This window comes from Grammomys surdaster, unplaced genomic scaffold (genome assembly GCF_004785775.1).
Source record: "Grammomys surdaster isolate TR1022 unplaced genomic scaffold, NIH_TR_1.0 126278, whole genome shotgun sequence".
Taxonomy (NCBI): Eukaryota; Metazoa; Chordata; class Mammalia; order Rodentia; family Muridae; genus Grammomys; species Grammomys surdaster.
The window spans coordinates 7,350,448-7,376,127 of NW_021621078.1; the positions used below are offsets into that span (position 1 = coordinate 7,350,448).

Genomic DNA, 25,680 nt, shown 5'->3' on the forward strand with positions numbered 1-25,680 from the left:
TGTTTTCTTTAAAAGCACATGTTATATGCACCCATTGCATGAAAGGCTCCAAACAGACAAACCCAAAAAGACAAAGAGTAGATCTGTGACAGGCAAAAGCCAGGTATGAAAGGGGGGACTGCCAGGGGGGACAGGATTTCTGTTGGGGTGATGCAGGTAACTGAAGTGACCACACACCTCTAAATACACTAAAGCTCACTGAGTGTGCACCCTTCAGGTGAAATGGATGGTATGTGAATTCTAGGTCAGTAATGCTTTTCAGAATATTAGTAAGAGGCAGGATTGTTTTGGGGGCACCACAGGACTAAAAGGGAACATTAACAAATCTATAAGTCTTATGGTACGAGGCCAGGACCAGCTAAGTTTCCTCCCAAATTCTTAGCACACAAATGGTTTTTTGTCATCATTTTAGACTTAGAAGGGTGGGAAGGGGACACGTGATGGGGAGACAGAAAACGCGACATGGTCTGATGTGTATGAACACGCCCAGGTGGGCATGAAAGGTAGCTGTGCTTGCTGTACACCTGCATGGAAGGAATGCTGTCATTCAAGGACACACTCAGTTCCCAAATGCACGTAGTCAGGCAGCAAGGCATACTTGTATAAAGGCATCCACCCCAGGGAGAATCAAAAGATGATACCTGCCTATGTGGAAAAGGGAAACAGACCTGCAGAGGATTCTAGTCCGGTCAGGACAAGTGAAGAAAGGAAGAGATCAGAGGGGTCAGAAGAGCAGCTAAGGCCAAGCGCCTGTATCTTCAGGCAGGGTCAAGGGGGTGGGGGAGGGGGGCACTGAGCATGAACTCATTCTGACATGGCTATCATGTCCTTAGGGAAAATTCTCCACATTAGAATCAGCCCTGCGCAGAACCTCTTCAAAGGGGCTAGGAAACACCCAGAAAAGCAGACCCTCCCTGTGTTGGTTGACCCTTTTTTTTCTCCTTTATCTCAAGCCTGCCTTAAGCCTTACCCAGGACAGAGGCCGGTGTAACAGGGTTTGAGGTGGATGGTGCGACCCTGCTCTGATCTCCTTAGACTAGACGTAGGTGAACCTGTTCAAGATGAAACCATTTGCCCTGGGCGGGATCAATGGCAGCAGTTGAATTATCCCCTCTGGTCAACCTGCCTGGAGCATTCCTTTTCTGATTTCTTTTGAGACAAGGTCTTCTATGATCTTTCAATCTTGCTACCCCCACCCCCACCCCCACCCCTCACCACCCCACACACATTTCCCCCACCCCAGTCTCCCAAAATGCTAGTATTACTGGCATGGGCCACCACACCCAGCATCCTACCTGGAAGAGTGTTACCAAACCAAGAAAACTCGTGTTATTTTGGCCAGTGTGCCACTCCCAGGGCAGCACAGAGTACCTCAGGGCAAACCACATGAGACGGCTTCCCGCCAACATCTATGTCTTGTATTTTAAATTATGAATATTTTTCCTAGTTAGAAAAGGAATGCATATCTATTACAAAACATTTGGAACAAAAAGATAGCTTGTGGGAGTTGGTTCTCTCCTTCTACCATGTAGATCCTAGGGATTGAACTTGGGTCCATCACGCCTGGCAGCAAGCACCTTTATCCACCAAACCATCTCACCAGCCCAATGTACTGCTTTATAAACTTTTCCTTTTTTAAAAAAAGTAGTTGCACTATGCTGCCAACGCTGGTCTTGAACTCCTGGGCACAAGTAATTTTCCTGCCTTAGTCTTTCAAACAGCTGAGACTACAGGATTGCAGCACTGTATCCAACTAACCTTTTTTTCTTTTCTTTTTTTTTTTCTCTTTCTTCAAGATGGGGTTTCTCTGTATAGCAGTCCCTAGCCTCGAACTCATGTAGCTCCGCCTGCCTCTGCCTCCCCAGTGCTGGGACTAAAGGCATGTGCTACCACACCCAACTTCTTCATTTCCTGTTCTGTTAGTACTTCATTTTATTCTATGTATGGGTGTTCTGCCTACAAATATGTCTACGGTCCACTTGCGTGGAGGTACCCAAGGAGGGCAGAAGGTGTTGGATACCCTGAAAATGGAGTTACAGACGGTTATCAGCTTCGATGTGGGTGCTGGGGATCAAACTCAGGTCCTCAAGAGGAGCAGCCAGTCGTTTTAACCACTGAGCCATCACCCCAGCCCTTCCACACTGTTTTTTGTTTATTTTTAAGATAGGGTCCCATGTAGCCCAGGTTAGCTTTAAACTTGCTATTTGGGTCTGGAAAGATGATTCTCTGCCACTACCTCCTAAGAACTAGGATTACAGGCATGTGTCCTAACTTTTCTCTTCTAACCTGATATATTATTATAAAGTGTTTTCTAAATGATTTACTCTTCCTTTCAGACACAATTTGAAATGACTGCCTAGTATTTGCATACCTAGATGGTCTATAATTTAGGAAGCCATGTCTCTGGTTTTAGACCCTAAGTCCTTTTATTCATTTATTATTCATAAAAAGATTTCAGTCGTGGGCTATGGGGGTGCAGTACTGGAAGTATAACGCAAGGCCATGCGCGCAGGTCAGGCAAGTGCTCTGCCACAGAGCTACACATCCAGCCTGCCTTTTCCTTTTCCTTTCAACAGGGTCTCACTGATTTGTCTGAGCTGGCCTTGAACTCACTCTGCAGCCTAGGAAGGCTTTTAACTTACAATCTTTCAACCCCAAGCTCCCAAGTCACTAAGATTACAGGCCCTGCATTGCCAGGCCCAACTAATTTGCTTTAGAAAACAAGGTCTCACAATATTAGCTGTGATGGCCTTGAACTCAAGGTCTTCCTGCCTCAGCCTCCTAAGTAGCTAGATTGCGAGCATCAACTACCACACTCAGCTCAATGACTAGTCTTAAGGATGAAGGTAAGTGTAGGTTCCTTTCATCTCAAGGAGAATTCCCTCAGCAAAGGAAGAATCGTTAAGGAAAAAGGAATGCACTTTCTAGGGATTTACCATACTCCGATAAACTGCCTTACAGAAGAGATGTGCCGACTGATACCCCATCAATAGTGCTTGTGCCTTTATCACTAACCACTCCACCAACACTCTTGCTTCAAAGCGCACTTGCCTGGCATGTGCCAGAGCCCACATCCAACCCGGAGTACCATGCATCAAAGCACATTTAGCTGCATAGATGGATAAAGTTAATTACTGAATTAATTCTATTCATTCATTCTAGAATTAGAATATCTATCTAGAATTAAATAACCTAGATGGTGAAGGGTAGAAAAAAAAAGACAAATTATGCCTTCTACAAAGTTCATTTTATATACTAAAGACAGTTGTGGTCTGAGAGGGTCATCTCAGTGCTAGAGTCCTCGCCTAGTGTGTGAGGTCCTACCTAGGTTTAATCTGTAGCACTGAAAGGGGGTTTTTGAGGAAGGAAGGACCGGAGGAAAGTCGGAGGAGCACAGTAACATATGCATATGAGCACGTCCTAATGAAACCTACTTGTATACTAACTAAAAATTAGTAAAAGTAAAGCAAAAATAAAAGTCAGGCGTTCCGTATGACCACATATAAATATGTTTTTCTTTGTCATCAAATTTCCTCTTAATGTATAATTTTGTTTTTGAGACAGGGATTCTGTGTAGCCCTGGGTGTCCTGAAACTTGCTCTGTAGACCAGGCTGGTCTCAAATTCAGTGATCCCCCTGCCTCTCCCTCTCAAGTGCTGGGACTAAAGGCGTGCGCCACCACCACCCTGCTCTTAATTTTTTATTTTTTATAAATAGGTGATCGAGCTGGGTATAGTGACACATTTCTGTAATCCTGGCACTTAGGAAATGACAGGAGGAGGAGAAGCATGAGGCCAGTCTGAGTTAAATAAATTTAACTGTTTAAAAACTGTGGGAAAGAGAGAGGGCAAGATAGTCCAAGCATGTCTGGGGCTACTAAGGGCTTATACTGGATAAAACTGCTCAGCAAGGAGCCTGAGGCTGACCTTGACTAATGAAATACAAAGCACAAACATCCCGACAACAGTCAGAGGGCTCAGGAGAGGGGAAGGCTTAGAGAGCCAGTGTTTCCCTGTGGTATTGGTTACCTTGTACCTAAGTGGTAACACTAATTGTGTTCTCTCCTTCTGGCTGGGTACTCTTTCCCAAGCAGACCCGCCTGCCTGCCTGCCCGCCCCCTGCCTGCCAGAGATTTCCCTCACTGGCAGGCTCAGGAGCAGTGTGGTCAGATTTCCTTCCCAGTAAAGAGCATGTATACTAATAGCAACTATTTTTAGTACCTGCTTTCTATATCTTTAAAACCCTGAATATAATTGTCTAAATGTTCCTTGTCCGTGCTCATTCACTGCTTACAAAACTTTCAGAGTCTAAACCAGGCATGGTCGTACACACCTGTAATCCTAGTCCTCCCGAGGTGCAGGTGGAAGCATCAGAAATTCATGATCATCCCTGCTAGCTCGAGTTACACAAAACATTTAAGGGTCAAAAGACTCCCTCAAACTGGTCAAGGTCAACCTTAGGATTGCTAGACGAAGGCCTGGTACGACACTTCTGTTTGGATCTCAAGTCACTTCTCCTCCAATATTGTCTGTCCCCTTCTGTGCTCTTTATTAAGCATCTGCCTGACTCAGATCGCTGGGGATTCTCATATCCCTTCAGATGCTCCTCTTAGGCCTACCAGCCTCTGCTCAATCCTGCCTTCAGCTGACACCTGTGATCCAGGACCATTCCGCCCAGGGATGTGTGCTTGTGTATGGACTTGCCCTGTGTCTGTCTTCCCAGTCTGGGTCCCCTCTCTCGCTAGTCTTGTCTCTCCTTGCGTATTCTGTCTGTCTTCCTTCCCTGACTAGTCCTGTCAGACATAATGGTGTGGAGATGGTGGTGATGTAGTTAGTGCTGAGTGTTAAGCTGACTGCCTTAGTGAGGCCTCGAGGGCCTGCTGGAGGGGAAAACAAGCTCTGCTGCCAAATAGGAAGCTAGAGCCATGCTGCACAACAGGTGCCGGGGGAACGCTCTGCTCGGCAGGGGCTGCCTCCTGGCTCCCAGGCACACTCACCGGTAGAGTGACTTAAACCTCTCTCCCAGCTCCTGGTTTCTTCTCGAAGGCACTTTGCTGTCTCCATTCTGGTAAGCAAAACTTGTCCTCTGTGTCTGAGCTCCTGGGCCTCATAGTAGGCCTTCCCTCACCCTGATGACTCACTCTCCCTCAGTCCCTCAGCTGTACCATAAACAGGCCCAGCTGTGTCACATTCCCAGAGGGGAAAACAGCAGCTGCAGGCAGTCCCTCCCCTGGTGTTCAGGCCACTGGACAAGAATCCCCAAAGGCCATGGTCAAAAACAGTTTAGACAATCTTCCTTAGGGACCTGAAGATGTTCAAAGATGTGTGCGTCTTTTCACGGGAACCCCCAGGAGAGGCTATGGGATGAATGACAGTCCTTTTTCATATCTAAGGCCTCCTAAATTCATTCACCCTGAGGACACTCCCTGACTATCTAATGAAGTCACAGAGCCAAGCAGTGGGTGGGGGCTAACATTCTAGGTCTGTGGACTTTTCAAAGAGATGAGCTTTGTCCTCAGCTGGCTAGTATATACACCCTGAGTTCAGTAAAGTCTGTATAGGCCAGGATCCAGTCTATCTATCTTGTCCAGACTATCTACCCAGGAACTAGTCTGGACAAGTGGACTCAGTAAAGCTGGGCCATTCCCTAACTGAAGCAAGCAGGCACCCCTCAGCACACATCACGGGTCCTTGCGGTCACCTTTCCGCTTCACTGGTACAGGGGTGGGGAGGGAAAACTGCCTTCTCCCAGCCGCCTCCCATTCCACCTGCCAAGCCCAGATCCCCGGCGATACCCCCACCGATTCCTGTCAATCCCTGCACACCTCATGCAGAGCAAATTCATCAGGTAGAACCCCTCTGAAAAAAATGGCCAATTTTCCCCAGGCCAATGGCCATCTACTGACTGTTTTGGCTTCCCAAAATATGGATGGAAATCAGAGGCTAAGTGGGCTCTGGTACCAGGAGAGTCCTACCTGCCTGGGACCTAGGCTCTTCAGGTAAGGAAGCAAAAACTCTGCCTGGCTGTAGAATGGGGCTGAGCAGGAAGGTTGCTGGACTCACACCCACTCACGGGGGGGGGGGGGGGGGGTTTATATGCTTCCCCACCGGCCCCTTGGGTCCTAAGGATATGTATGCACTCATGCCAATCTAATCCTCCTGGAGTCATTTATTCCTCAGGTTTAAAGTCAAACTCAATGAATAAAATGGGAGACGCCCACAGAGAGATTTTTTTCCCCCTTGAACATTTTGTAACCACTCTTCTGTAAGTGTTTCAGACCAGAACTCCCCATCCTGCACTGACAGGGGTCAGGGTAATGAAGTGGAAAAGATATGTTCACAATTTTGGCTGCATCTGCTCTCATCTCTAAGCAACCCAGGCCCTGGATTGTGGGGTGGCGGCCCAAAGACGCCACCTCAGCCACTGGCCGATGTTTGTGCTTCAGCTGATGGAGCGAACTAAAGGGCTGTACAAACTAGACATTGAGCAAACAGACCAGAGTGTGCTGACCAGATGTCCAGGGGAGGCCAAGGCTCCACACTACGGGGTGTGTGCTTGCACCAGTGGATTGGCGTGCTCCTCCCTCGGGGATGCCCAGACCCAGTGCTGCAAGAGACCTGAGCTAACCATCCATGACTGTTGGGTAGCCTCAGAACCTCCACACTGGAGAAAAGGACTAGAGTGTGGAGGACAGAGTATGGACTCCCAAGGCGGGGTGGGGGAGGAAGCTATGGGGACACCTCCTTCTGGACTGTGAGGAAACGGTATCTTGCCAAGTTGGGGCCCCTTCTCCACCAATGAGTTTAACAGCCCACAGTCCATGTCAGACAAAGCCCTCAGGCCTGAGAAAGTCCCCAAATGAGGGTTTCCCTGACAACACATTCCCCCACATTCCCAGGTTATCAAGGAGCCATTCTCTGTTTAAAAGTCCTTGTAGATTTGATTTAGGGAGTTCTAAAGGCAACCTTGAAAACTCTTTTGTCCCCAAAATGAAAACGCGGACAGAAGACACAAACAGAAAGTGCCATTGTACTGCCCGCACTGTGTCTCTGGGAGCTGGTCCTGACAGTTCTGCTTTTTAAAGGCCTGGGCTGTGTCAGAACCAGATTCAGCTCTGCTCAGCAGAAAGCATCACCAGTCCAGGGACATTGCCTAACAGCCCCAGTCTGTCCTTGATGACCCATTTCCTATTCCCTCTCAGGGTTTATTCTCATGAGCTATCAGGTCCCGTGAAAAGGTTCACGGGACAAGGGAATGTCCAAGGAGATCCTCCAGCTGGGGGAAGGGGTGTAAAAAGTGCTTACAGAGCTAATCTGTACAACCTGGGGGCAGGAGTGTCTGCGGGGTGCTAAGGCTCTGTCCTCAGGTGGAGAACAGTGTAGTGTCTTGGGGCCTCTAGACACAAAGTTGGCAAATGTTTTTCCATGAAGGGCCAGATGGTAAACATTTCTGTCTTTGTGGGCCATATGGTCTCTGTCATGACAGCCCAAGAGCCCCTGTGGCATGAAAGCATCCACAGACAACACGTGAGCAAACCGGCATGAGGGGGTTCAAGCAAAACCTTGTTTATAAAAATTAGACAGATGTTTGGAGTTGGCCTGGGGTAGCAGCTCACCGACCCCCACCCCCAAATCCAGGTCCAAGATAAAGACGTCAGAGGACAAACCCTATACCGCCCTTACAAGGATGGACCCCTCCTACCAAATGCTTTCTGCAGTGCCCACTCACCTACTAGCCTTGGGATCTACGTGCATAGTTTTCCTGGAGCATATTCATGGACCATATAGACATCTAAAAGCCCCAGGTAAACCCTTTACTCCTACAGAGAGATTATTTGTAGTTCAAAGAGTGTTTTACAAAGTATGAAGAAGAAAAAAACAATACAAAGAAAAATGAGATAAATGATACAAAGAAGCAATTCACTGAAAAGACACACTGACAGTGGCCAGGGACAGGGAACATATCTGTAATCTTAGCACTTGAGAGGCAAAAGCAGGAGAATCAGGAGTGAGGGCCAGCCTGGGCAACATGGTAAGTTCAAAAGCAACCAGGGCTACAAGACACTCTCTTAAAGATAAATATCAATATAACAGAGGTAAGACAATGTCTTATTAGTAAAGAAAAAGTTTATGATGTATCATTTTCATGATGTCAATTTGGCTAATCTTTAAAGGATAAAACATTTAAACACCCCTTTAACCTCAGCGCATAGGAAGCAGGAACAGACTCTGTGAGTTTGGGGCTAGCTTGGTCCACACAGCAAATGCCAGGCCAGCTATGGCTATATTAGTGAGACTCTCAAAACACAAAAAATAAATAAGATGAAAAAGGATCTGCAAGATGGCTCAGTGTATAAAAAGGTATTTGATAAGAAAGTTCCTTCTCCAGAGCCCACATTGTTGAAGAAACCAACTCAGAAAGCCATGCTCAGACCACCACATGAGCCTCAACAAACATGCACAACGAACAAATCAGACAAATAATTGTAAAAAGCTATGTTAAAGATGAATGACGTTGTCTTGGAGGGGTCATGAAGAAGGCCTGTCAGACATATTTCTGGGACTGTAACTGCAGATAGTGGACTCCATTCAACAAGTCTGCTTGAAAGCATATTTTAAAATTTAAAACATGCTAATCTTGGGGCCCAGACATTCTACTTCCTGGAACTTATTTTACAGAAATCTATGTACAGATCGTTCATTTCAACAGTGTTCACACAGGGAAGCACTGGAGACCAACCCGAATGTCCGTGAGGAGAACTAGCTGTGTGAAATATAGTGTCTCTCTACCACAGGGTAGCACTGACCAAACAACAGCGTGGTCTAAAGATAAGGAACATAGAGGTCTAGGTGCCAGCAGGGAAATGGGAGGTACATTGAATAAATAAAGCAAGCTGACAGAGCTGAAGCCAGGACAGTGACAGGGATGTGTACAGACTAAACAATACTGACAGATAGATTCTAAAATGCATGATGGTAGACACATAGGTTTTTTTGTCTTTTTGTTTTTGGAGACAGGGTTTCTTTGTGTAGCATTGGCTGTCCTTCCTGGAAGTCACTCTGTAGACCAGGCTGGCCTCAAACTTAGAGATCCACCTTCTCTGCCTCCCAAGTGCTGGGATTAAAGGAGTGCGCCACCACTGCCTGGGAAGGATTTCTTTTTTTTTTTTTTTTTTTTTAAAGATTTATTTATTTTATTGTGAGTACACTGTAGCTGTCTTCAGACACACCAGAAGAGGGCATCAGATCACATTACGGATGGTTGTGAGCCACCATGTGGTTGCTGGGAATTGAACTCAGGACCTCTGGAAGAGCAATCAGTGCTCTTAACCACTGAGCCATCTCTCCAGCCCCTGGGAAGGATTTCTTAAACAGAACTCGCAACAGTGTTTTTAATCTATCTGCCTTTTGCTCTTACTGTCTGAGATGGTCTTATAGAGCCCAGGGTAGCCTTGAACTTCCTATGTAACTGAAGATGGATGCTGTTACTGTTTGAGAAGAGGTAACTGAGGATGACCTTGAACTCCTGATCTGACGCTCCTTCTAGTCACAGGGATGACAAGAGCACCCTACTGTTTAGCTATCCTTTCTATCATTTCAGGGGAACAGGGACAAGGCCTCATTCTGTAGCCCAAGCTGGCCTCAAAGTCACAGCAACTGCCTTGCTTGGCCTCCCAAGTGCTGGGATTACAGGCATGTACCACCATACCCAGCTCTTCTCTTTTTATAGATGTAGTGCTGGGGTTGGTACCCTGAGTCATGTGCATGCCAGGCGAGCGCTCTGCTGCCGAGCCACACCCCAGCCCGTATTTATCCCATGCTTCATGCTGAGTAAGCACAGGTCTGCATATTGGTGCTTAAGCTCCCGCAGTCCCAGGACCATCTCACTTCTATCCCTGAAATTCAGATCTGCCCTAACAGATGCCCAGCGTTTCTAAAACAACAACAAGGGCGGATGCCAGGTCTATATTTTTCATCTTGATAAAAAGGGCTGGTGGTTGTCGTGTTGTCCAAGAACAAACAGGCCTGTGCAGGACTCTTGTTTCACATTTACACAACACAGTGGAATCTGTGTACTTGTCGCAGTATGAACATATTTCTCACTCTTTAAACATTTGTTTTCTTCAGGGATTATGAGAGGGGAGAACATATCTATTTTTATTTTAAATGCATCAGATTTAAAACAAACAAACAAACAAACAAACAAATAAAAGGCCCCAATAGATACAAGGCAAACCTACCTGGCACCAGCAGAGGTAAGGCCACTGAGGCCTCAGATTTCTGTGGGTCACTCACCCTCAGACACTCACACCCAGGGTACACCACTCAGGCTGCCTATGCTGGGCCTTTTTCACTGAGCAGAGACTGTAGTGAACTTTCCCTGTCCATGGACATAGGCCCACACAACTAATCCTCCCTGCAGGAGCAAAGCTTAGGAAAAGGGAACAGAACATGTGGGCCTGTCAGCAAGTCACAAAAAAGCCTGCACCTCCCTGGGATCCTTTATCAAAGGCCCAGGAAGGTCCCAGGGATTTCTCAACAGCGTGACTCCAGACTTAAGCGTAATGGGAAATCAGGCCCAGACTGCACTGCAAACAGTACCAGCAGCTGGTGTACCCCCAGACCTTCACAGGTAAACTGAGTAGGGGGATGTCCCTGCTGACAGAAGCCCCTGAGTGATACTCCTGCCTGGCTGGGCAAGTCTGCAGTCTTCTCTCTGACAAAGATGTTTCTATAACTTCTTTAACTTCTTTCAGCTCCCCCTCCAAACCTCCTCCTGCTTAAAAAGAAGCCCATTTTGTGGCATCCTGGAGGTCCTGTGAAGACCATGCTCAAAGTTCTTTTTTTTAATATATTTATTGTTTTAGATTATGTTATTTTATATGAGTACACTGTAGCTGTCTTCAGACACACCAGAAAGGGGCATCAGATCTCTTTCCAGATGGCTATGAGCCACCATGTGGTTGCTGGGAATTGAACTCAGGACCTCTGGAAGAGCAGTCAGTGCTCTTAACCACTGAGCCATCTCTCCAGCCCATGCTCAAAGTTCTAAGAAATAGTTCTTAGACATCTGTGCCCTAGTCAAGAAGAATGTGACAATGTTGCCACTCAGTTCTAGGCATAGGCAAAGGTTGGGAAGGGTAGTTCTTGAATAGATTTGTCTACAAATGGCATTGTTAGCTGAAGTTCCTGGAGAGCCTCAGGACAGCAGCCATGGAAGATATTGTCTTCTCTGGACACACGGTTAATAACTCGCACCCTCCATGCCAAAGGCAAGGCCAGAGGCAGTTGCAAGTCACCCAGGGAGGTGCAGCTGCCCACTTGAGAACCTGTGGGACTGGCTTTGCTGTCAGGCCACCGCACCCCACAGCCCCTACACTGCTTGAGACATCCAAGTATATATGAGAATGTAAGGAAAGGACCTGGAAACCAACAAATAAGCCCCAAATTCAGTTTACTCAGCTGAAAACGTCCCTTAACAAACCAATACTTACTGTTAACGAAGTGAACGTCATGCACATCCCCCCAAAGCCGTTCAGAGCCAAGGCAATAAAGATGAGCACAGAGAGCGCTGTGGACAGACACAAAGGCATGAGTAGGGGAACCCAGCAGCACAGAGCTCCCTGCTGAGAAGCCTACAGATGAGCTAAAAATAAGGGACAGGCCACTGAGGGTTAGCGACACCTGGAGAGAGTTCTCTTTCTCACCCTCATCCTCTATCTACCCCGTGGAGCCTGAGTTCTAGAAAAGACACCCACTCTCCTTTCTGTTAACCTAGCAGCAATCAAACGACCACAAAAAGCTCCTCACAGACACTAAAACCCCAGATTCCTGAAAACCAGTAGAGGAGACTGGTGAAGACATTCAGGGAAATTCAGGCCCTAGTTTGGTGTTCTAAAAGCCCTTCGACTCGTCTGGGGATGGGGTCCAGAAGGGAGATGTTCCTAAGCTGTTTGTCAAGGATTGGCCGAAGCTGCCTTGAGGGCTCAGCTCAGCTGGGTGTGATGTATCATGCCTGTAATCCCAGCCCTCAGGCCGAGCAAGGACAATTGCAGGTTTGAGACTATCTTGGGCTACCTCAGTGCAAGTGTCCAAGTGCTGGGAACGGTTTGCTCCGTGATAGAGTGCTTGCCTGGAATTTGGAAGCCCTGGGTTCAACCCCCAGTACTGAAGAAAAAAAAAAAAAAGAGGAGGAAGGAGAGATAGCTCAGTCTACCATGCCTGTACCATGGAAGGCCATGTCCTGTGTCTGGCCTGGTCCAGGACGGGATTTGTGGCTTGGAGATGAGACAGGATCGTCGCACCCTGGGAGCACCTCTCACATTTTTGCTTGGGACGATTATTCTCTTACTAGCCATGCATCTGAAGGAGCTAAGCCCTAGACAACAGATCACCTGAAAGCTGCCACAGTCGCCCATGAAATAAGTGATGACGAGGGCCAACACGAATCCCTTCTGGCTTGAACGGGCGACACCAAGCCTAATATAGCATCCAAGAGCAGGTGGGCCAGTGAGCTCCTGTGGATGGTGGATCTTCCCTCAAGTTTCTAACAAAAAGGGAGAAAAGGTGTACTCACAGTCTGGGTTACTTGCTCCATATGCAATCAGCAAGCAGGAGACAGCAAAGCAGGCACTAAAACCAAACAGACAGTGTGCTATTTACACTATGTTATCAACTGCTACTGTTATATAGTTATGAGGGGTATTTATTATGTGTTACTTCAGAATGTTTTACAACCATTACTTAACAATTCTAGAGAGACTTGGGAGAGACGCCTCATGAGATACAAAGACAACCCAGGAGGATGCTGACCTTAGGACTTGCTCTCCGTGCTAAGATGTGAACTTGGCTCTTCTGTATGCTACACAAGTGCTCTACTACTGAGCTGCATCCTCAGCCTCATCTTACAACTGTTAACATTTCGTTCATTTTGCTAGGCTGTAGTGGTGCTCAGGAGGCAGTTCAAGGCCATCCTGGGCTACAAAGGGAGTTCCAGGACAGCCAGGGCTACTCAGAACCCTGCTAGCAAAACCACAAAAATAAAACAAAAAAAATTCATTCATTTTAATTAATTGATTAGCTTTACTTATGCTTTTTGCAGTGCTGGGGGTAGAACTCAGGGTCATGCACCTTAGGCAAGCACTCTGAGTCACAACCGCAGCCTTTATATTTAAAGCCCATACTATTAAGAATGGCGTATGTGGACTATAATTCATGTGTACACATAATTCACACTAGCCCAGCACACATTAGGTAGAATTTAATGTGCAGCAACTGTTCTCCTCTTCCTCCTCCTCCTCCATACACACACACACACACACACACACACACAGACTCACACACACACACACAGAACACACACAGACACACACACACACAGACACACACCAGATACACACACACCAGACACACACACAAACATACACAAACACACACACACAAGCATGCACACACAGGCACACCAGACACCACAGGAGGAAGAAGAATGACACATGATTAATACTTTAAATTTGCATATATGTTTAAAACTATTTTTTTTTTCTGGACAAAATGTAAGGCCAGAAGTCTTTGAAAACCTATGCTTTTTCTATATTTTACTTAGTGTGTGTAGGTACACACACGTGTTGGTGTGTGCATCCCACAGTACGAGCATAGTGGTCAGAGGGCAACTTGCAGGAGTCAGTTCTCTAGCATCTACCAAGTAGGTTCCAAAAGTCATCAGGGTTGGTGGCAAGTGTCTTTTCCTGATGAGCCATCTTTGATGGCCCCAAAAACTAATGTTAAAGACAAGTTCAGGTCCTGTGTTTTGCATGTAGAAGACAGCAGTCACGGTATCTACTAATTCTGTGCCAGATACTGTAGTAACCCTGTCCAAGGTGGGTATTTAGGGAGCCCCACGGTACACCTATCCTGATCCAGCCCTCGAGGGACCCATACTGACCTGCCTAGCAGCCTGAGCTTCCTTGGACCATACTTGTCCATGATGATGCCCAGGGGCAGGGTGATGGCACTGAGCAGGAAGGAGCCCACGGTGAATGCCAAATTCAGAATCTCATCCTGGGCCTTGCAGCTGAGCCAGCCATTCACCAGGCTCACCTCCTCATGCTCTGGCTCTGCGGTGCCCCCGATCGTGCCATTAGTGACATTCTCTGTGTGTATAAAGATAGAGAACATGGTAGGCTTCCCCAGAGACTGAAGAGACAGACTCACCTTCAGGATTTTACACGGAGAAAGCCAAAGCTTGCTCTGAGTGCCTTCAGGCTCTGGCAACTGACAAGACATGGCTTATTCACCCAGACCCCCTGCAGCCATAATGCAGACGTTTTCAATATTTGTAGAAACAAGAGACCAGTCAAAGAATTCAATAAAGAAGCCATTCCTCAGAAAACACAGTCCTGTCTACACTTTCAAAGGCTTCACCCATCCCTTGACACAGCATTAGTCCCAGATTAGGATTCCCACTCTAGTTTGAGGGAAGATGCCTATTATCTAAGCGCTTTACAGCTGGATACAGTCGGATCAGGGGTCCAAAGTCATCCACAGAGGAGGAGTCTGAGAGCAGTCTAGGCTACATGAGACCCCGTGTCAAAAGGGAGAATGGGCGGAGGAACAAGATGGCTTAGCAGATAATGGTGCCCGCCACCAAGCCTGATTACCTGAATTGGATCCTCAGGACCCTCATGTTAGAAGGTGAGGACTGATTCCTGTGGTATGCATGCCTACACATATATACTACATAAATGTAATAAAGCAGGGTTGAAGCTGCAGATGCTGGCACAGGCCTTTAATGTCAGCACTCAGGAGGCAGAGGCAGGCAGATTTCTGTGTTCGAGGCCAGCCTGGTCTACAGAGTGAGTTCCAGGACAGCCAGGGCTACACAGAAAAACCCTGTCTCGAAAAAAGAAAGAAAGAAAGAAAGAAAGAAAGAAAGAAAGAAAGGAAGGAAGGAAGGAAGGAAGGAAGGAAGGAAGGAAGAAAGGAAGGGAGGGAAGGAAGTAAAGAAAGAAATCCAAGGTAGATGGCTCCAAAGGAACACCACCCAAGGCTGTTTATGTACATGCGTGCACATACATACATGCCGTGGGCATAAGCATACTCATGCACATAACAAGGCCACCTGGGCTCCATAGTGAGATCTTGTCTCAAAAAAATGTGATTTCTGCCAGGTGGCGGAGGTGCATGCCTTTAATCCCAGCACTTGGGATGGATCTCCAAGAGTCCAAGACCAGTGTGATTTCCATTCTATCCTATACCCTACACTCAATAACAGTAGCTCAGGGTCTAGCATTGGCTGTGGAGCCGCAGGCTGTCTCAAACACTCTCAGTAGTTCTGTCCACAGAAACACATAAGCCAGTATAAAGGACTTAGATAGACAAAGTGCTGGACACTTCCAGAATGCCAGGTTCTTCCTCAGCCGGGCAAACTTACTGAGCCCGTGGTTTCCAATTGCAGCATACACCCACCATATGTCATTTCCCACCACCATATACTGTAAGTCTAACCAAAGGGTTGGAGTCTGGTCCTGTTTTTGAGGGAATGGGAATTGAACTCAGGTCCAAATGTATATAAAGCAAGCTATCTTCTACTTAGATACACTCCCTGCCTGAGTTTTTGTTTTGTTAATGGCAAGTTATTTTCTTTGATTCACTGACAGGTGACTCTTACTGCTCTTACTGGACACCCCCTCCCATGATGACACCCATTGCCTGTTGTGTCAGCCATACCTTGCACACATAAGTGCCCCCACCACCACCAAAGTTCAGCCAGGGTCAAAACAAGGAGAAGTCCTACACTGGCAGGAGGGAGGGTGGGAGACCGCTTCTTAAGTGATGCTGACTAATCCTGCAGAAGCAAGCTTACTGATTAGCTTTGAGGCTCCACCAAAGAGCCAAAGAAACTCTTCCTCACACTGCCTGCCTCCCTGCCTCCCAGATGCAGCCTTCTGGCTGCCAAGGCAGCTCAGCTGAGGTCTACAAAGCCTGCTTGGGGCCTCTCAGACCCACTCAAGGTAACTGAAAAAGAAAGCACTTGGGGTGACTAACTGCATGTGCCTATCTTCTCTGAGCCACGCTAGGGGCCTGCAGAGACCACGATGGTCGTCCTGTCTCTGGATTCTAACTTCCCTTCCCCTGCTTCCTGTTGTATATCCTTAGAAATGTGACTTGATCATGCTCTGCTGGTTTCCCTATCTGTGAACTAGACACAATGTGATGATAGGATATACCTCCAGAGCTTTGGGGAGGGTCATGAGAAAAAGCAGATAGCATTCTAGAGCTCCCAACAGGCATACAGAGCATGTGGTGAATAACAAATGTGTGCTTTTGCTAATGTCAGCCTTACTGGGGCTCAGATGGGGGTGGTTTAATAGCATGGCAGCTTCTCAACAGTAGCAAGGAGCACAGCCCTGCAGGATCAGCATGTGATCGTATGGGTGTGTGTTTAGTTGCATCCTGGGCTGAGTCTGACCCTAGGAATTGTCTTCTGGCTACTGCGTAGTGTTCTCTCAGTGGGCCTGGCCACCTTAGCTGTTTACCGACTGAGTGGAAACAACCAACCAGATCCCAGTGGCCAAAAGGATCAAGATGGGGATGGAAATAGGACATCCAGAACCAAGCTCAAGACAGAGGGATTTGGGGAGATCAGAGCCTCGGGCTAACAGCCTGAACCCTCACACAAACAAAACTTTTCAGGCCAAACTCCTGCCCCTGCCACCACCACTCCCCTTTCCAAGACATCCTCCATACTGACAGCCAAAACACATGGCAAACAGGGTTCTCCGAGCCCATTGGTCCCATGTGTTGCTGTGGCTGGCAGGTGTGAGGAAGCTCCTGGAAGGGGAGAGGCTGGTTTCAGGTGTCAGCCCTGCCAGTGGGACAGGAAGTGGACCTGCAATAGGAGGACAGGGCTTCCACCCAGCCATGAGCACTCCTCAGCTTCATGCAGGTATGGGGCACCCAGCACCGCTGAGACACAGTGGGCAGGTGGAGGGGGGCACACTGTCTGCTGAGAGACCTGACTGTGGCCATCAAGGGTCTGCAGTCAGTTACTTCAAGTGTCATTAGCTCCTTGATGACACAGAACATGTGAGGAAGGAGGGGTCTTGGAAAGGGGTAGCACAAGGCCGGTACAGCCTACTGAGAGGTGCTCTCCCATAGAGTCTCCCAGAGTCCATCCATGACTTTTCTTTGTTTTTCTAAACAGGGTTTCTCTGTGTAGCCCTGGTTGGCCTAGAAATTGCTCTGTAGACCAGACTGGCCTCAAACTCAGGGATCTGCCTTCTGAGTACCGAGATCAATGGCCTGCATGACGGTATCCGGCTTCCATCGACTCTTGATGGACAGAAGATAAAATCCCAAGGCACTGACTAGCATGTGGCTCAGAGGTACAGTACCAGGTCCTGGGTTCAGTTCTTAGCATTGCAGTGTAATAAAAATAAAACACTAAGAGCTGGAGAGATGGCTCCGTAGTTAGAGCACTTGTTGCTCTTGGAGAGGACTTAGGTTCAGTTCCCAGCACCTACACGGTGGCTCACAACCACTGAAATCCAGAGGATCCAGTGCTTTCTTCTGACCTCCAATGGCACTAGGCACAAATGTGCTGCACAAAAATACATTCAGGCAAAACATTTGTACACATAAAATAAATCTTTAAAAAAATTTTTTTTAATCCTAAAATGGGCCAGTGATGTCAGTCAGCAGATTAAGGCACTTGTCACCTGGCCGACAACTTGAGTTTGATCCCCTGGACCCCATGGTGGAAGCAAAGAACCAACTCCTCCAAGATATTCACTGACTACCACCACATGCATATTGTGGTTCATGCTCTTTCTCTCTCTCTCTCTCTCTCTCTCTCTCTCTCACACACACACACACACACACACACAACTGAATGGAATTTAAAAGATTAAATCCCAAGCCATTTGCAGGCTCCTGACACGGCAGAAGTAAGCACAACTGAAGTTATGTGATGATCTGTTCAGTCTGGGACTAGACACAGGGCTGCCGACGAGCAGGTGTCTAGCCTTTCATTTATGCTGAGAGTCACTATGCTTAGGAGCAGGTACCAATACTTCAAGTCACCAGTATCTGTTCTTAAATCTCTGCCAACAGGGCCACCAGGCCTCGGCTCACTTGCCTTCAGAAGGTGATATCTAGCAGCAAATGACCTGGGAGTTAGGGGACTAGTTAGGGTCTCTTTTCTCTGGGGAGTTTGAGTGTCTCTTACATAGGGAGGAAGCTGAGCCTTCTGGGAGCCTAGACTTCTGTTAGCAATAAATAGCTCACACAAACCACCTCGGTCCCAATAGGTGCCCACCCCTACCCAGGCCCCTACTGTCTTCTCTCCTCCTACTTGGCCACAGAAAGCCAGGAGAGGGACCAACACTAGGAAGTATGAAGCTCCAAGGTGTCCCCTGCCCAGTCTAGAGTGCAGCCAGCGCCAACCCAGTTCAGGCCAGCCTGTTTAGGTCTCCCCCGCACCTGTTTATTAAACAGGTGCCTCCACCAAGAAATGGTTGGAGCAGCCGTGGGCTAGCCCCGCCAGGGAGGGCAAACAAGACAGGCAAGAAGCTAGCTAGTGCGCCACTGCGCTGAGGACTAGGCCGGCAGAGCCAGGAAAGAACAATGCCCTGTACTGTTGGCCCCTCACAAACAAAATCTCAACAGAGAAGGCAGAGGAGGCTTGAGGGTTCTGTAACCCCACTCAGGGCTCCCCTTGACTTCTCTAGGGTCAGAGAGAGCCCTCCTCTCACCCCAGACAAACAAAGAGAGTGGAGAACTCCAGAATACCTCCCTGATAGTACGAAGGAAACAAAGTGCACAGATGGAGAGACCCCCCGCCTCCAAGTTCCTTAGCAGCCCTTTCTCTGGCTGGTGGCTGAGTCCCTCCCTTCCACGGTGCTGACCCCTGGCCAGCCCTCCTGAGGGTACCTGCCCCAGCATCCCCTGCCTCTCTTCCATCCTTAGTCTATCCGGCAACAGGAAGCAGCATGTCAGCCCAGCAGGGGAGATGTGGGTGAGAGGTCGTCTAAGCCACAGAGCCAGCGGAGGCAGGACTCATAGAGTACCACTGGGCCGGCTCTTGTGGAGGTCCCAGTCTCCTGCAGGCAGCCTGTGGGGACTGGCCATTGTGTTCTGTAGGAGGCATTCCTCAAGCCACTAAGTGTTTTCTCAGTCTGACCCCCATATTCCACACCAAGGCACATGGCATTTCAGAGCAGGTGTGCATCTTGTGGACGGTCTTGTGGAGCCTGGCTCGAACGGACACTGTCAGAGCCAGAGACTCTGTGCTGTCCTTGTCCTCCTGGGTGAGAGGCAGTCTGGAGAACAAAGGTGGGAAAAGGCTGGGCCACACCAGAGGCTCTTCCTATCACCTAGTGAGAATGGGGCTGTCCCTCCGCTCTCTCACAAAGGCATGGAAAGCCAACCCAATCAGACAGGACCTTCATGAGACACTAAGACAAAATAGGCCGACAGATGTCAGGGAGGGAAACCAGGTCATGAGAGGGCGAGGGTAGTGGTAATAGCCAAGGGTATGATTTATGAAACGTTTTAGAGGCTGTGGGAACATGCTTTTAGTCCCGACTATTTCTTTTGGTCTTTTTCTGAATTCAAAATAAACTAGGGGTGAGCTAAATAAAGGTGTAACTCAGTGGTAAGACCGGCATGTTTGAAGCCCTGCGTTTGATCCCTAGCACTGAAAAAAATAAATAAAAACCAAACAGGGTGGAAGAAGTTAAAACAAGTGCAGGGAGGTGGTTCACAACTGTAATCACCACATTCCGAGTTCTGGAGGCTGAGGCAGTTCCAGGCCAGCCTGGTCTACACAGTGAGTCCTCCAGAGGTGAGAGGTTTGCTTCTTGCTGTCGGGGTGAGAGGTCCTACCAGGTACTGACTGTGAGGCCCAGGAACACAGAACCAAGGCCAGAGAATAAAGTGCTCTCTATGCAAACGTTCAGCACTAACATCTGATCACCAGAACCCATGGAAAAGCTCTGAGCTCTGGGCTCAATAAGAGACCCTGCCTCAATAAATAAAAGTGCCCATGGAGCAGGCGACGGTGGTGCACGCCTTTAACCCCAGCACTCAGAGGCAGAGGCAGGCAGATCTCTGTGAGTTCGAAGCCAGCCCAAGTCTAGTCTACAGAGCAAGTTCCAGGATAGCCAAGAACACACAGAGAAACCCTGTGGAGGGTGGAGGGGGGACTGGAGAGTGCCGAAGAAGAATCCTGGCACCGACTTGCATGTGCACACATGTATCCATAGGTGTGAGAACATTCACATGTACACACATGGGGGGCCCACCTTCCTGTTCAGAGCATGGCTGAAGTCTAGCAGGGGCCCCAGAGCTCATTCCACCCACATTCACACCCAGCGTGTAGCAAGCCCTTAGCCACTCACAAGAGCCTCTGAGAGGTTCCCTGGACTCGGGCAGTCCTCTGCCTCCCCGGCTTCTTTCCAGCCTAGAGAATAAAATCCAGTTTTCCTTGCCTCCCAGCCCTCTACCCACTCAGTCATTAGCTCCCTTCTGTCCTTCCTGCCTTCCCCTCTGAGGTGTAGGTATACCCTACTCTGGCACTCCCCATTCATTACCCTCTAGGCTTGTGCCTTAAGTGTAGGGAAGATCCCCACTGCTGGTCTTAATCCCACTCTCCACTCCCCCACCCTACCCCCAGGCTCAAGGAGGCAGAAGCAGGTGGATCAACACACTGAATTCTAGGCCAGCCAGAGTTATAGGATGAAACTCTGTCTCAAAAACAGCAACCCCCAAATCCACCAAAGAACAACAACAACAAAAACCAAGGGAAGAGATCATGTCAGGTGAATGGCTATGGTGGTCATCAAGAGGCAAGGGACTTAGCTTGGGAAGATCCCACTCTTCCCAGACCAGACATTCAATTGTCCACACCAGGAGGACAAGAGAGATCTCTAGTTGCCATTACACAGAACTCATGAAATGCCCAGGCCCCTTCCATGAGACAGAAAAGGCAGAGCAAGCTGCTGGGCCACAGGGAGGGAAGGGATTCCTTTTCTCCTTCCACATCACCAAACTAGAACCCAACAATGAGTCTGTAGCCAGATCCTGGCTAGAGTCCTAAACCTTTCAACAGGTTCAGGCAAATTTCCTTTGGGGAACAAATTCATGCCATCAATCTTAACGACAACAAAAAGCTGAGACATTTGTCTCTCAATCAGCTGTACGCAGGTCAGCTCTTTAAAGGCCTAAAGCGATCAACTCAGCCATCCACCAGGGCTGACAATGTTGGTGCACACTACAAACCTTGAGCCTAGCTTTACCAGACACTCCCAGACAAGGAAGCACAGAGGTTTCTGGCCCCAAAAGTCAACAGGTTCCCGGGACTCCACAAAGCAAGGAGGCTGGAGAGATAAGCTATGTGGAATCAGCAGGCTTTCCCGCTGAGGATGCTAAGTCAGCACGTTTGCCAGATAATCAGAAAAACCAAAATCAGACCCAGGAGCAAAGGCATGGGATAAGAAGTTGATGTTCAACCCACGATCCTGACCCTTCCCCTTCACTCTGGTTTGCAGGAGTGCAGAAGTCTCTTGAGGGCTTAAATACCAACTCAGCTCTCTGCTGGTACAACCCCTGGGCTCCCCTCACCCAAAGGAAGAAGACAGGGTTTCCCCAGGAAAGCAGTTTCCAGCCCCAGGGTGCCCATATCATCCGAGAAAATGTGTAAAAGTGGACAATCTGATGTCACCAGAGCCATGAGTCAGAAAAGAAGAAGAAGAAGAAGGGGAAGAAGAAGAAAGAAGGGAAGAAAGAAAAAGAAAAAATCTGACCTCAGGAAACTAAAAGTTTTGCCTGGGGCTGATGATTCTTTTTTTCTTTCTGTTTTTTAAGTCCCCAGTGTACCCTGTAACAAAGGGAGAAGAAAGGGCCAACACTCCCACCTGTTCCTTTCAGAGGGGCCTTTAATCTCCTGACATCCCTGAAGCAAAACAGAAAGCTTGGTCAGGGAACAAGGTCTGACTCTCTGTCTCTCAAGATTTCTTGCTGATGTGGGGAAAGACCTGCCAAGAACCCTTAGGCTATTAGGAAATATTTTTGAGTGCTAAAGGCTAAAGGTTGGTTATAAACTATAGGCTTTCTGCCCTCTCTCAGGTGGCCTTTGGATCCCTCCCTTTCTCCCGCCTTTACCGTCTCCTGCTAAGCTGCTACACTGCACCCTAAGGATCCTCTGAGCAGATCAGAGAAGGGAAGTGAAGACTGACTGACTCAGGTCCAGGCAGTGGGAGTGGGTCCAAAGTTTTCCCTTCTTGCTAAGAATGAGAGGTTGAGTGAGGTAGTACAGGCTTGTCAGCTCATCACACAGGAGAATGAAATGAAATGATTACAAATTAAAGGCTAGCCTGGGCTACATAGCAAGATCCTGTGTCAAGAACAAAAGACCAAACAAACTTACAAACAAAAAAAATCTTTAGAGCCTAGCAATAATGGCACAAGCCTTTGATCCCAGGACTCAGGAGGCAGAGACAGGTCCTTGAGTTTGAGGCAAGCCTGGTCTACAGAGCAAGTTCCAGGACAGACAGGGCTACACAGAGAAACCCTATTTTGAAAATAAAATAAAATAAATGGCAAGCCCACTTCTTAGAGATAATACTCAGGTGTTGAACTACTTGCCACCAAGTCTGTCAACCAGAGTTTGACCTCATGAATTCACATAGTGGAAAAAGAGTGTCAACAACCAAAAGTTGTCCTCTGTCTTCCACAGTTCTGCCCCTCCCCCCATAAATGAATAAATAAGTGTAAAAAATTTAAAGTAAAAAACAAACTAATGGGACTCTAGAAATTAAAAGGAGGCACACTAGTCAAGCCTACAGAGTCAAGCCTGGGCCAGCTCCATCCAACGAGACTGAGGTGTGGGGTGGGGCACAGAGGAGAGACAAAGACAAGCAGCAGTTCTTACCAACCAAGGACGCCCAAGAAGGGGAGAGGATGGCAGCTGACTCGGCCCTACTGATGACCCCACAGCCACCAGGGTGGGAAGACAGGAGTGGAAGAAGGAAGGTCGGGGGTAACGTGGGCCAGCCTCAGCCTGCCTTCGCTCCTTACTGAAGCGAGGGAGCATCCTTTGACCACTGCCTCCCTCCCTCTTCCTCCCTACTATGTTTTGAAAGCCAGTGAGATGTTCTCACAGTTCAGGAGAGGAAATGGCCTTTGGAGAATCATAAAGCAGCAAAAATAGACGAGAAATTATATCTTGGCAAGCCTTTAAGGAGACTCCATAATGGCCTGACTTAAAAACATGTAGGTCTAGAAGAACCTTCCTTCGGGTGGAGGCGAAGCCACTTCCTCTCTCTTGCTGCACCCCAGCCTATGAGAGTTCCTCTTTCTCACACATATTTACTGCAAGGCAAGCAATGCTGCAGGCCCTGGAAGATCAGGAGGCCAGCAACGTTCCTGACTGGACGCAGGGGTCTATTAGTTGGCAGCTTGGGCAAGCTTGTCCCAGCCTCAGTTTCTCCATCCACAAACAGGGACGATGATAATGATATGCGCCCAGAGAGCTGGATGAGGATCAAATGGGCTTTTTGGCACTCAGAGGCGCTGTGCAGCAAACAGGCATAGCTGGCTTACATCTTCACCACCAACTGCCTTCTCCCAAAGACCCACTCCAGGAACCTGCCCCTGACCCGAGACGCCCATCTCACCTGGCTTTGTACATAGGTAGGAGTAAAAGCCCTCCGACTTGAGCATGATGAGCAGCGAGCCCCAGCCCAGGAGGACTGCCGAGAAGAGGAGGTTTTCCAACACAGCGGTGCAGGCCATCCACCAGCGGCGCCGATGGGCAGTGGCCAGGGTGGGCGCCATGGTGCGATGTGGCGGTGGCCGGGCTCCGGCTCTGCAGACACCTGCGCGCAGACCTCAGCGTCAGCGGTGGCTCTACCCAACCCGTGTGGCCGCTGGCGCACAGCGACCAGCCTGTCAGTCCCCGGCAACCCAGGCTATAGGTGCACACCGCAAAAGAAGAGAACCCTAGCCCTGTCAGGGACCTGGGCCACCCCGAACCCGCAGCTGCCTGGTACCGCTACCTTAGGACACAGTGGAGTCCTGCTGGCCAAGAGAAAAGGCTTCTCCCTTAGTTCACTCGGAGGTAAACTGAGGCATGGCAGCTGGAAAAGGACTAATGTATGCTCAAGGACGTGGAGCTGGTTCTGATCCCAAGCAAGACTGAACAGCTACTTTGGGGGCCGGAAAGGGAGGCAGTTCGCGGTAAGGTCACCTGAGTAGAGGCACACCTGAGAGCTGCCACTCCCAGGGACCCTGACAGGCTCCCTCCCGCCCGTACTCGAGACCCTTCCTTAGAGCTTGTTCCTTCAACCACAAAATCAGCACAGGGAGCCCCGGAACGGCCCGCCCACGGCGCATTCATTGGCGGGACCGCACAGGAACTGCCGCGCCATTGGTTAGTGTGTAGGTCGCTAGGCGCTACCGCCACGCGAACCCCGCATGGGAGAAGCGAAGCCGGTTCAAACCGGCGGCGCGAGCCAACCGCGCGACCCCCGTGCCGGGCTGTTACCCCGGCAATTAGCCCGTTTCCATAGAAGCAGATCTTGTCCCTCTGTCCTCCTCGTTCTTTTCGTTACGTCTCCCTCCCAATGTCGTCCCTCTGACAAGCACGCACCTTCCCGCTAACCCCTGCCTGTGAGCAGCTTCAGGTTCTCGCACCCTCGTCTGAGGCCGGGATCCTGAGAGTCCAGCTCACCCGGCTCCTTCCAGTGTGTGTCGGGCCCGCCCGGCGCCTTTTCTGTCCCCTTTATTTCCAGCCCTTTTATTCCTATCCTAAGATGAAAAACACTGCTGCCTGTTGATTGGCTGAGTGGGGCTGGAAACAGGCGTTGGCCAATCAGCAGCTACCCGCCCGCCCCCCGGCGAGCAGAAGCCGGTTCCGGCCGGACTTGGAGACAAACAAGAGGAATGGGGGGGTTGGGGGGCGGCTTGGGCAGGCCCAGCTCTACCCAGTTAAACTGGAGTGCCCCTCGACCCGGTGACCCCGCGGGCATCGCCCCACGCCCTTCTCGTTGCCCTCTTCCTTGTCAAGTTCCTGGGTCAGCGTTTCACGGAGTCTTGGTCCACAGCGAGCTACCGTACGGTTCGGCCCGCAGTATAAAACACCGTTCTCGCCCGGAGAGAATCAGAGCCGGATGCCCCAGCTCCGCAGGCCATTGCCGCCCCTTTGTGCTGTGTTTCTCGGCCTGCTCCTTGGGCTTTGTGTCCGGGTTCCTCGCTGCCTAGCCCCCGTTGTCCTATCCAGGCGCTGTCTACGGGTATCAGAACACCCCGACCCAGGTCCTGGCATCATTACTGCATCCCTGCTAGATCTCCTGACTCACCGGATCCTTGCCCTCAGGTGCCTCCTGCCTGGAGTTTAATCGGTGTCCTTTAAGGATCTGTAGTCAGGATTTCGGACCGAGACGCCCCTGGTCCTCCATTCAGACGTCACCATCCCCATCCCATGCCCTCTTTTCTTGGTCCCTTCTGAGACTGGTCAGTGTTCACCGGTCACCTTTGCATGCCCTGCCAGCTCTCCTTTCCCAAACGACTCTTTCATGTGGCTGCCACAATCTCTCTTCCACCTTTCATGCTGTGAGCAATCCCGAGCATCTAGTCTAAGTGTGGCTTTGGAAACAGCGATAGATCGCTAGGGGTCTAAAGA

At 49.1% G+C, this 25,680-nt stretch overlaps 1 protein-coding gene across 2 annotated transcripts in view; it reads right to left on the reverse strand.

The window, feature by feature from the left end:
• The window catches only part of Slc43a2 (solute carrier family 43 member 2), a 40,552-nt gene extending 15,793 nt beyond the window's left edge, over positions 1-24,759 (reverse strand). Inside the window, exons 1-5 of one of the 2 annotated variants that reach the window (XM_028759247.1) lie at positions 24,649-24,759; positions 23,675-23,875; positions 13,942-14,149; positions 12,577-12,632; positions 11,495-11,571 (exon numbers count right to left, since the gene is read on the reverse strand). In XM_028759247.1, coding sequence (XP_028615080.1) covers positions 11,495-11,571; positions 12,577-12,632; positions 13,942-14,149; positions 23,675-23,834 — 501 coding nt within the window. In that variant the 5' untranslated portion in view covers positions 23,835-23,875; positions 24,649-24,759. Of the gene's footprint in view, positions 1-11,494; positions 11,572-12,576; positions 12,633-13,941; positions 14,150-23,674; positions 23,876-24,055; positions 24,314-24,648 lie in introns of those variants that run through there. The other variant, XM_028759246.1, reaches the window with a different exon arrangement.
• Positions 24,760-25,680: the final 921 nt, after the last annotated feature.